We start from the raw sequence: 10,886 nt of genomic DNA, 5'->3' as shown, positions 1-10,886 counted from the left end.
TCCACTGAGCCAAACCAGCTAGGGCAATAGCTATATTCTTACAAGAATGTTATATTACCGGTATGTAGTTTGTTACATGAGTCCTTCTCTAGTTGTCTGTATTGCTTGGATCCAGTATTGTGTAAATCAAGGGATTGTCTGGTTTCCCATCTCATACCCCTCTTCGAGTTGAGGATCCAGGAATTCTTTCCCCTAAAAGTTTTATCTTCTCCCCATCTGGGCCTAGATTTAGACACAGATCCCGTAACCTCCAGGTCAGCAATGTTGCTAAGGTCGACCCAGTTTGCTTTGTCCAGGAAGTAACTCAGACACAGACTCGCTTAATTTTCTTCTGGGACTGCATGATCTAAGGTTTAAATTTTTCTCTTTTTAATCTCTCACGGTGTGCTGCAGACACAACCTGGCATGGGGTTACAGATTCAGGGGCGGGGGATGGGGGGTGTTGGCAGGGAGGGGAGCTCCCCCTCCTGGCTTCTAGCCTTCTTCCCACACCGTTTCCTTCTTGCTGGAAAACCGGGGGAGGGGGGGGGGGGGGGGCTCTGCGGACCGGAATAGGTGCAGGGAGGAAATGCTGGAGGTGCTGGGTGAGGCCCGAGTAAGGGTCCAGCCCTGGGAAGAACTCAGGTTTACAACCCAGCCTCCAGCAATTGAAACTGGGTGTGTCACCATGGAGATGGGGCCGGCCCTCGTGCGTGGCTGCCATTGGCTGGGCACTCCCGGGCTGGGGATATAAGCCCGCGCCCGGTTTACAGAGCCGAACGGGTGGCGGCAGCCCAGCTCAGCGGAGCAGAACCCTGAGAAGCAGGGCAGGCTCATCGAGAGAGCCGAGAGAGCGTCCACGGGACCATGGAGAGCCGGTGAGGCGGGCACCAGGCCCGAGGAACCCCGGAGGCCCCTGGGGAGGGGAAATAGCTGTCACGGAGACCTGGAAACTTGGCACGCCGCGCCCTGAGGTGGCCGGGAGAGTGCCCTGGAGATGCAGAGGCCTGGCATGGAGCCGGGTGCCAAGGACAAAGCGACAGAGCAGCGTGGGGCGGCTCGGGCCGGCAGAGTCGCACGTGGGCACAGGGTTGAGGTGGCGCCACCAGAGCAGGGAGGGACCGGTGAGCACCAGTGTAGTCTACACCAAAAGGAAGCCGGTGTCTGGGCGCGCGCGCGCGCGCACGCCCACACGTTTGGGGTGTAAGTGTAGAGGGAGGCATGCCCCCATCCCCATGTGCTCTTCACCGAGTCCCATTCTAGAGTCTAGGTTGAAGCTGTAAGGTACTTTTTGTGCCCATATCTAGAGTTCCTCCTTCAGAGGAGATACCGCTCACGTCCCTCGCCAACACAGCCTTTCCCTCCAAATTGGAGGTTCAATTAAGTTGGGGATGGAGTCTCCAAGGAGAAAAGGAAATCTTTCTTTATTGAACTGAGCAACAGACCCTGCCCACTACCCCCACCTCACATCTTTGAAAACCCTTCTCTTTGCTTTGGTCCTGGAAATCTAAGTCCAAGTTTCCAGTGGCTTTTGGATGCCCAGGGCTCCAGGGTGTTCTTAGGGGACTGACGGCCAATGAGGAAGTCCTATAGTCTGTGGCTAGATATGCCAGGTGTCTAGGTCTTACTTCTTTCATTTCCTTTGCACCTCTTGGGGATGCTATTTGATGAACTTTTTACCATCTTACTGCTTCTCTTCTCCATCATCCCGTGGCCCCAGCTCCATTGTCCTCGCCCCTATCCCTTACCTAGCTACGTTCCTGGTGTACTGTAGAGCCATCTTGTTTCAAAGGTTCTTCTTTTGAAGGATAGGATTTCCTCTAGAGGCTTCCTTAGTTATATTCAGCTCTGTTGCACCTCAGTTTGACTTTTATTTTTTCTTCTTCTTCTTCAATCTTTGGTCTTTCCAGATGGGTGTGAGAATTGGACTGGACCCGTGAGAAAAATTCTAGGTTGATTAGGGGGGAGGGGGGAGAGGCAAGTGTATGGGTTATGGGTAAGTGTGTGTCCTTAGGTCTCTGAAGGGCAAAGGACCTTGGTGCAGAGAATGGAAAATGGGAGAAGCCTGGGAGGAGAACACAGCAGGGGGGGAAGTGGGAGAAAGGTTCAAGAGCTGTGGAGCAGGAGCAGGATTTATGGAGTCCTAGGTATTTGGAGCTGATTAGCAAAATTAATTAATTTTCAAACTGAGCTGTAAGATAGGAGGGTCTCTTTACCCTCCTTGATTTGATTATTTCAACTATACGTGTGTGGACTCTGGTCCCTTCTTTAAATCTTTGTCACAAGGAGAGATATTAAATCTGAAAGTGATAGCAAAACTTAAGTTGGGGCTGGTGGTGGAAACATTAACTTTTGTCAGGCTTTCGAATGAATTTCTTATCATGCTTTCAGTGGGTCTGATTCCGAAAGGGGAGTGGGCAGGTGGACGAGCTTAATGTTGCCTTTCCCGAGAGAGAGGAGCCTCCAATCTGGGCAGCTCTTCGGCTAGCTTCCCTGTCCCCTGCCACCTCGGTGTACCTGCCAGCCTTTCTGTAGTAAAGGTCATTAGTCTCTCATGCCCTTTGTATGGGAGCAAGACTCACCTTGACTTTTTCTTTTTTTCTAGATTCACATATGAAGATTATCGATATACTGCAGAATGGCTTCTGTCCCACACCAAACACCGACCTCAAGTGGCAGTGATCTGTGGTTCTGGCTTAGGAGGTCTGACTGACAAATTAACTCAGACCCAGATCTTTGACTACAGTGAGATACCAAACTTTCCCCAAAGTACAGGTACTGGCAAGGAGAGAGGGATGGGACTGAGGGATATTGATGGAATTCTTTTCTTTTTTTAAAAAATCTTTATTGTTGAAAGTATTACATATGTCACCTTTTTTTCTCCCACTGACCCTTATACCCTGCCCCTGCACCCCTACCCCTTGCCTCTACCAATATTTTGTCTGTGTCCATGTGTTATGCATGTAAGTTCTTTGGTTGATCTCTTCCCACCCACCCCCACCTTTCCCCTGAGAGTCAACATTGATGGGATTCTGATGGGAGGGCAATGCTTCTATGCCCAGACCTTTATAAGCAGGGGTGGGGAACATCAGGCCTGCGGGCCGTATAAAGCCCATGAAATCATTTGGTCTGGCCCTGCCAAGGCATTAGGGGTGAGTTACTTAAATGTTTGACCAACTATAGCAGGCTAATTTTTAAGTGGATAATTTTGTATGGCCTCAAATGATGTTCTAAATATCCCAATGGCCCTGGGCAGAAAAAGGTCCCCACCCCTGCTCTATAGCCTGGGACCTAAGACAACTTGTAAGAGTAGAAAATAAACCACCATAAATCAGAATGACTTTAGAATGAAATTCCCCATAGAAGGACTGTCATAATAGGGCATGTGTGTGTCAATGGTACTAGATGATGACACATTTCCTCTGCTTTAATGACTCAGCCCTCCTTAAAGCTCTACAACACCTCCCCCATACACACTGTAGTCACCACATACATACTCACACACCTACATCATCACTGCAGCTTAAATGGAAAAAGCCTTGCCTGTAACCTCCCAGGACAAAGTCAGGCCTCCTCTGTCCTGTGTCCTCCTGCCATTTCTAATCTCCCCAGCTCTAGCTTCAGTCCTAGGATAAGGCACAGGCTAGAGCACAACAACAAATGGACACACAGACGACCATGTTCTTGAAAATAAATATATAAATAATCCATGAATACACAGAACCTAACACACTGGCCCTTTTGAGGGGGGGAAAGGGCAGATGTCCCCTATGCACAGAGGGACCCAAGGATAACATACCCAGCATCCTAATAGCAGCTGGAAAGCTCTACAGCGAAGGCTTCCAAAAGGGCCAAGTGAAATAGAGGCAAGTTTCAAGTACAGTACAAGGGTAGCTTACTTGGTTTACTTATTAATTTTTCAGATAATTAACTTCCATTGGTTAATTTAATACTTCTTTGGATTTCTACCTTCCTCTTTTTCCTGGAGAGTTATGATTTTTAACAGATTAAAAGAATGTTTTTGTTGATTTTAGAGAGAGGAGAAGGGAGAGGGATAGAAAGATAGAAACATCTGTGGGAGAGAAACATCAATCAGGAGTCAAACCAGTGACCTCTTGGTTCTGGGTCAATGCTCAGTCACTGGCCACCTTGGCCAGATGACTAAACAGGTTTTTCAGTTATTTTTCAAACCCTTTGGAGCAAGACTGGGAGACCAGAGCAGGAAGGTGGGGATGGGGGTTGGAGAAGGAAATACTAAAGAGAGAGATGGAGAGCAAAATTTTGTAAGGGAGACAGCAGTGACATTGGCTCCACCTGCCACTTCTATCTGCAGTGAGAAGGGCGCTGTATTAAGTAATAAGGGGATTCATTTTTTAAGCTTTATCAATTTATTATGTATATTCCACTTGAGTTTTCCTAACCTCACCTATGTTCTATTACTGGTAATTAAAAAAAAATAAACTTCTCTATTTCTAAATATCTCTCAACTCTTCCCCTTGCTTTTGGTTCCTCTCCCAGACCATCCATTTTTTAAAAAAATATATATTCCATTGATTTCAGAGAGGAAGGAGGAGAGAGGAGAGAGAGAGAGAGAGAGAGAGAGAGAGAGAGAGAGAGAGAGAGAGAAACATCAATGATGAGAGAGAATCATCGATCGGTTGTCTCCTACACGCCCCCTACCGGGCATCGAGCCTGAAACCCAGGCATGTGCCCTTGGCCGGAATCGAACCTGGGACCATTCAGTCCACAGGCCGACGCTCTATCCATTGAGTCAAACCAGCCAGGGCAGACCATCCATTTTTTGAAAGATAAGTTGGCCATGTTCATTAGAGGAGAAATGTCAGATAAAGAAAATGGTAATGATGGTTATTACATCTGTGTGGGAGTTATTTTTGCATTCCCACGCCCCATCATGGCATGTGTTCCCATAGGACAGTTTGGGAGTCCTAATGGAGAAGACTTTGTGTGGGTCCAAACTCAGCTCCTTGCCCTTATTGAGTAGCCTCTTTAGGAAGAAGAATATACTATGAGCGTCCTTTCAGGAGTGAAGATGCATATAGTTTAGTTCGGGTAATACATAGGAATACATACTTTGAGAATTTGGGGAAAGCAGTCTATAATTATTGCATTCATTATTACCCACTAATTCTATTTTTTGCTCACTTATTCTTTTACCATATGGCTTTCTCATTCTTTGGAAATTTCTTTAAAAATTTTTTCCCCTTTCTTTGATATATGTTCACATTGAACATTCTTATCCCCATAGTCCTAATCTTTGAATGTACTTAAGTATTTATTTGTAAGTTTATGATTAATTTCTATCACCACCGACCTAAATTTCTGAAAGTGAACATATTAATATCTTCTTTTGCTTAATTATATCCTCACATGTTGAGCACAGTGAGATGACTCATAGCAGGTACTCAATGTTGTATGAAAACATCATCCCATTCATTTCCTTTTCTTTGTATTCAGTGCCAGGTCATGCTGGTCGACTGGTGTTTGGGGTCCTGAATGGCAGAAATTGTGTGATGATGCAGGGCAGGTTCCACATGTATGAAGGCTACCCACTCTGGAAGGTAAATTCGGGACATAAGTCTGGGTTGGATCTGGAAGAAAGGAAGAGAGCTCTCTATTCCACTTTATTGCCTAACTAGGCAGATTTTTTGTTGACTTTTTTTTTTTTTTTAGAGAGGAAGGGAGATGGAGAGAGTGATAGAAACATCAATGAGAGAGAATCATTGATTGGCTGTCTCCTGCATGCCACACACTGGGGATCAAGCCCGCAACCGGAGCATGTGCCCTTGACCAGAATCGAACCTGGGACCCTTCAGTCCGCAGGCCGATGCTCTATCCACTGAGCCAAACTGTCCAGGGCTACTAGGAAGATTTTTGGTTCCCTCCTTTCATGATGTATAGCATGCATATCGGTATAGTGGATTGGTGAAATTTTAAAGAACACTTTCTGATCTTTTATATTTTGCTTCTAAGGTGACATTCCCAGTGAGGGTTTTCCATCTTTTGGGTGTGGACACCTTAGTGGTCACCAATGCAGCTGGAGGGCTCAATCCCAAGTTTGAGGTTGGAGATATCATGCTGATCCGTGATCACATCAACCTACCAGGTCTCTGTGGTGAGAACCCTCTCATAGGACCCAATGAAGAAAGGTACTTATTTTGCTCCTTTGTTTATAGATGGGGGCGGAGGGGTGATGTAAGGATTTGTCTGGAAGTGAGGAGAGAGCTCATTGTATTCCATTAATCTGAGATAATCCAACCTGTACCCTAGGTTTGGAGTTCGTTTTCCTGCCATGTCTGATGCCTATGACCGGGAGATGAGGCAGAAGGCTCACAGTACCTGGAAACAAATGGGAGAGCAGAGAGAGCTACAGGAAGGCACCTACGTTATGGTGACAGGCCCCAGCTTTGAGACTGTGGCAGAATCTCGTATGCTGCAGAAGCTGGGTGCTGATGCTGTTGGTGAGAAGGGGTACTTGGCTAGAGGCTTGAAGAGGGAGCGATCTGGTAAACTAGAGAAGGGAAGGAGTAAAAGATTATAGACCTGATAGTGGATTGGGAGAAGATTTGACTTGAGAAAGATTGAATTTCTAGAAAGTGATTTCTAGAAAGGTATTAAGGTGGTGAAGTTTGATGTGTTACAGCATCAAACCTCCCCACTCAGCATCAGGGGCTTAAACAGCTGTACTGCTAATGACATATAGTCGATTTGATCACTGTTTGTAAAGATTATTCTAACAAATGTCATAGTCACCTTCTGTACCTCTGGCTGGAAGATGGAGCTGCATCATTTGAACTGACTTCAAAATTACCACAGACTGTTATAGATTAGGTTAAACGGTGAGGAAAAGAGTCATTCAAGGATCCTGACACATGGCTTTCCTTTCTCTCCATCAGGCATGAGCACAGTACCAGAGGTTGTAGTTGCAAGGCACTGTGGACTTCGAGTCTTTGGCTTCTCCCTCATCACTAACAAGGTCATCATGGATTATGAAAGCCTGGAGAAAGCCAACCACGAGGAAGTACTAAATACCGGGAAACAGGCTGCGCAGAAATTGGAACAGTTTGTCTCCATTCTTATGGCTAGCATTCCACGGCCTGACCATGCCAGTTAACCCACCCCGGAGTGGCCTGGCCCTCTACCTTATGGGACCCAAGTAGCTGCTACCTACTTTGGACCATTGCTGAAGTGACACGCCTCTGGTGTTAGATAGTGGCAGAAAGGAAAGGAAGATTCCTATCCTTCACTTTCCCCACTTCTCCCACCAGACCCTTCTGGTGCCTAGTGCTCTTTTACTCAACTGTCTTCTCATAACAGTTTTCACTTCCATTATTTTCAAGAGCTGGAGCCCAAGCCAAACCCTACTACACATCCATGAACGTTCCCAGGATTTGACTCGGGCTACTGACTTCGACACAACAATAGTTGCTGCTAGCTTTCTGAGGTAATGCTTTCACATTCCTGGGGATTTAGGTCTACCTCCCACAAAGCACTGGAGACCACACAGGGACCAGCTCAATACCTCTTGGACCTTAATACTATCATATTTTGAGAATAAAGAGAAAGATGAAATAATTTATTTTTATTTTTTGTGTGCAATTTGGGATAAGGCTTGGGGCACAGGCCAAGATTGGCATAAATGGCTATGAGAGCACATGTCTTGTGAGACTACCTGCTTCTCAGCCCAGTAGCTAAGGACTGAGATGATGTATGTAAATTAAGGAAAGGTTGAAGAAAAGGCAAGATGATGAAAATAGAGGAAGATGTTAGAAAATGATAAGGAAGAGCCAACTTATGGTCTATAAAGGCCACTTCTCTCAGGCCAGTCTTGCCTCTGTCCCTTGCCTTCTGAATGTTTTCCTGTTTATGCTCATGAATATCTGAATCATTTTACTGGTTTCCACTTCTGTTCCATTGTTGCCAGTTCCTTGTTAAGCCCTAATTATATTTCCTCTTGATTTCCTTCTCTCCACTACTCTAACTTCTTTCATAATTAATAGCAACTGTACTCTTCTTCACTCCATTCTGACAGTGCAGTGGCAAATACCCCTTTATCTGCTGCCAGCCACTTCACTGCTGATTAGTTTTGTCAGCCCCGGGTAAGTTGGGTTGGCTCTTACTCAACTTCTATTTGAGCACTTTCTTTTCCCCTGTTGCTCACGTTCTGGGCTCTAGTCTTTCTTTCTTTCTTTTTTTTTTTTTTAAAATATATTTTATTGATTTTTTACAGAGAGGAAGGGAGAGGGACAGAGAGCTAGAAACATCGGTGAGAGAGAAACATCGATCAGCTGCCTCCTGCACACCCCCTACTGGGGATGTGCCCACAACCAAGGTACATGCCCTTAACCAGAATTGAACCTGGGACCCTTCAGTCGGCAGGCATCGGCTCTATCCACTGAGCCAAACCAGTTAGGGTTGGGCTCTAGTCTTTCTCTTCATTTTTGCTTAGTCAGAACCTCTCTGTGACGCAGCTGCCAGACATGGCCCCTTTTTTGGCTCATTGCGCTGTTTGTGCTTATCAACTTGCAGTCAGCTGGCTGGCATATTTGACAGCCACACTACACTCCCAGCCTATTTGCCTTTTGAGAAAGGATAGGGCTGGATGAGCTTCTAATGGTGACATGTCAATTAGTAGTATAATATGGAAAAAGCATTTTGGATGGAAAGCTTATGAAAACTCTTTCAAATAGTGTTAAATTAAGAATATAAAAATGGTCTTTTCTTAAGTGCCTATTCTTTTTTATTCTTCAATTACAGTTGACATCCAACACTTTTGTATTAGTTTCTGGTATATAGCACAGTAGCCAGACAGCCATAGAATTTATGAAGTGGTCCCCCTGATAATTTAAGTTCTTGGCACCATAGATAGTTATTACAATATTGACTATATTCCCTGTGCTGTACTTTATATTCTCATGACTATTTTGTAACTACTAATTTGTACTTCTTATTTTTTAAAAAAATACATTTTTATTGATTTCAGAGAGGAAGGGGAGGGAGAGATAGAAACATTGATCGGCTGCCTCCTGAATGCCCCCAAGCGGGGACTGAGCCCACAACCTGGGCATGTGCTCTTGACCGGAATCGAACCTGGGACCCTTCAGTCTGCAGGCCAATGCTCTACCCACTGAGCCAGACCAGCTAGGGCCAATTTGTACTTCTTAATCCTTTCACCTTGTTCACCCAGTCCATCAACCCCCTCCCCTCTGGCAACCATCAATCTGTTCTTTGTATCTATGAGTCTGTTTCTGTTTCATTTGTTCATTTATTTTGTTCTTTAGATTCCACATAGAACTGGAATTTGTGTCTTCCTCTGACTTATTTCACTTAGCCTGATACCCTCTAGGTCCATCCAGGTGACAGATAAGATTTCATTCGTTTTTATGAGTACCCTACAGTCTTAAGAGAGATACATTGGTGAAACTATTAACTGTTAATATAAGATGGTATAAAATAGGTAGTGATGGGAGCCCAAAGGACAGAGAGATTGTATACATTGGACCATGAGAATTGGTTCAGCGAAAGTTTTACAGAAAACTTTGAGCTCAGTCTAGGTGGAAGGGAGGAAGAGGATTTTGCCCCAGGGTATGAAAAGCACAGAGCTATGTAAAGTAATAGGCATGTTCGTGGGTCATTGTCACCACAGGTGTGACGAACAGAGGACAAGAGAGGCTCTAGGGAGACTTGGGCAGACAGCTATTTGGAGACCAGAGGAGGGCTGCATTTGGTGATTGGCTTAAATTTTTTTAAAATCCTCACCCAGGAATACGTTTATTTTAGAGAGAGAGGAAGGGAGTATACATCCAGACTGCGGAATTGAACCTGCAACCTGGGTATGTGCCCTGACAGGGAATGGAATTAGTAACCTTTTGGTATATGGAGCAACACTCCAACCAACTGAGCCACACTGGCTAGGGCTGGTGCTTTGCTTTCTTAGCCCTGATCTGCCTCTTGTGAGATGGATCAGGAACCAGAATGCTGCCACCTGAAGAATATCAGAGAGAGAGTGGAATATTGTTTTTGTAGCTTTTTAGGTTTAGTAGAGGGTGTTGTGTTTCATGATAGAATTCTTGATTCAAGAGGAAAATTATGCATTTGATGTCCTAATTCAAAAGTCTAATTTCTTAGTTCTAACTTACAGCATAAAAAGTAGGACTCACCTACTTTATGTGTGTTTGCATACATCAAGTGTAAATATTATTATATTCATGTTAGGGCATTAAATATACCCCCAAAGTGACATAAAACAAAATTGTGCATTCTTTGTAATAAAAACTAGGTGGTATGGCAAGGAAAGTAGCTACAGGCAAGTGATAATTAATTATGGACCTTGAGAGCTTGTTTGGAGGTTCTAGCAGGGGAGCGCAGCTACTCGTATACCCTTGACCGAAGACCGGTCCTCTCCTCTGGGGGGAAGGTCGTCCTCTTCGACCGAGCGCGCAGCTTCGGGAGGGACGCACATGGATCGGTGAGGGAGGAGGGGGACACCCGCCTAGCCAGCCAGATCAGCCGAATCAACCCTGGCGATCAATGGGGTGACAGATGTCGCAGCCAGATCGCCCTCACATCCTAATTATGGATAATAAGTATTAATTCAAAGTTAATTCATTCGAATTTTTTGGTTTGAGGGGTATATGGGTTGGGGAGAGAGAACATGAACACAACATGTCTTCAATTTCTATTTTAAAATAGCTTTACTCAGATATGATTCATATATAATAAAATTTACCCTTTTAAAGTATATAGATAAATGATTTTTAGTATATTCAGAGATAAGTGCAATCACCACTATAGTCAATTTTAGAACATTGTCATCTCCTCAAAAGAAACTCTTGTATCTTTTAGCTATCATTCTGCATGCCCTCCCATCTCCCCAGCCCTAAGAACCA

General features: G+C 44.9%; 1 protein-coding gene across 1 annotated transcript; it reads left to right on the top strand.

Moving 5' to 3' along the window:
• Positions 1–737: 737 nt before the first annotated feature.
• PNP (purine nucleoside phosphorylase) lies at positions 738–7,654 on the top strand. Its single transcript, XM_079768310.1, has 6 exons — positions 738–857; positions 2,585–2,754; positions 5,455–5,558; positions 5,971–6,146; positions 6,268–6,458; positions 6,894–7,654. Exons 1-6 carry the CDS (start codon positions 847–849, stop codon positions 7,109–7,111), a joined length of 870 nt encoding a protein of 289 aa, XP_079624436.1. The 5' UTR covers positions 738–846; the 3' UTR covers positions 7,112–7,654.
• Positions 7,655–10,886: the final 3,232 nt, after the last annotated feature.

The sequence above is a fragment of the Cnephaeus nilssonii genome, assembly GCF_951640355.1.
Source record: "Cnephaeus nilssonii genome assembly, chromosome: 4".
Classification (NCBI taxonomy): domain Eukaryota; kingdom Metazoa; phylum Chordata; class Mammalia; order Chiroptera; family Vespertilionidae; genus Cnephaeus; species Cnephaeus nilssonii.
Note: the sequence above shows the minus strand (reverse complement) of the source record. Positions and strands in the feature narration are given on the sequence as shown.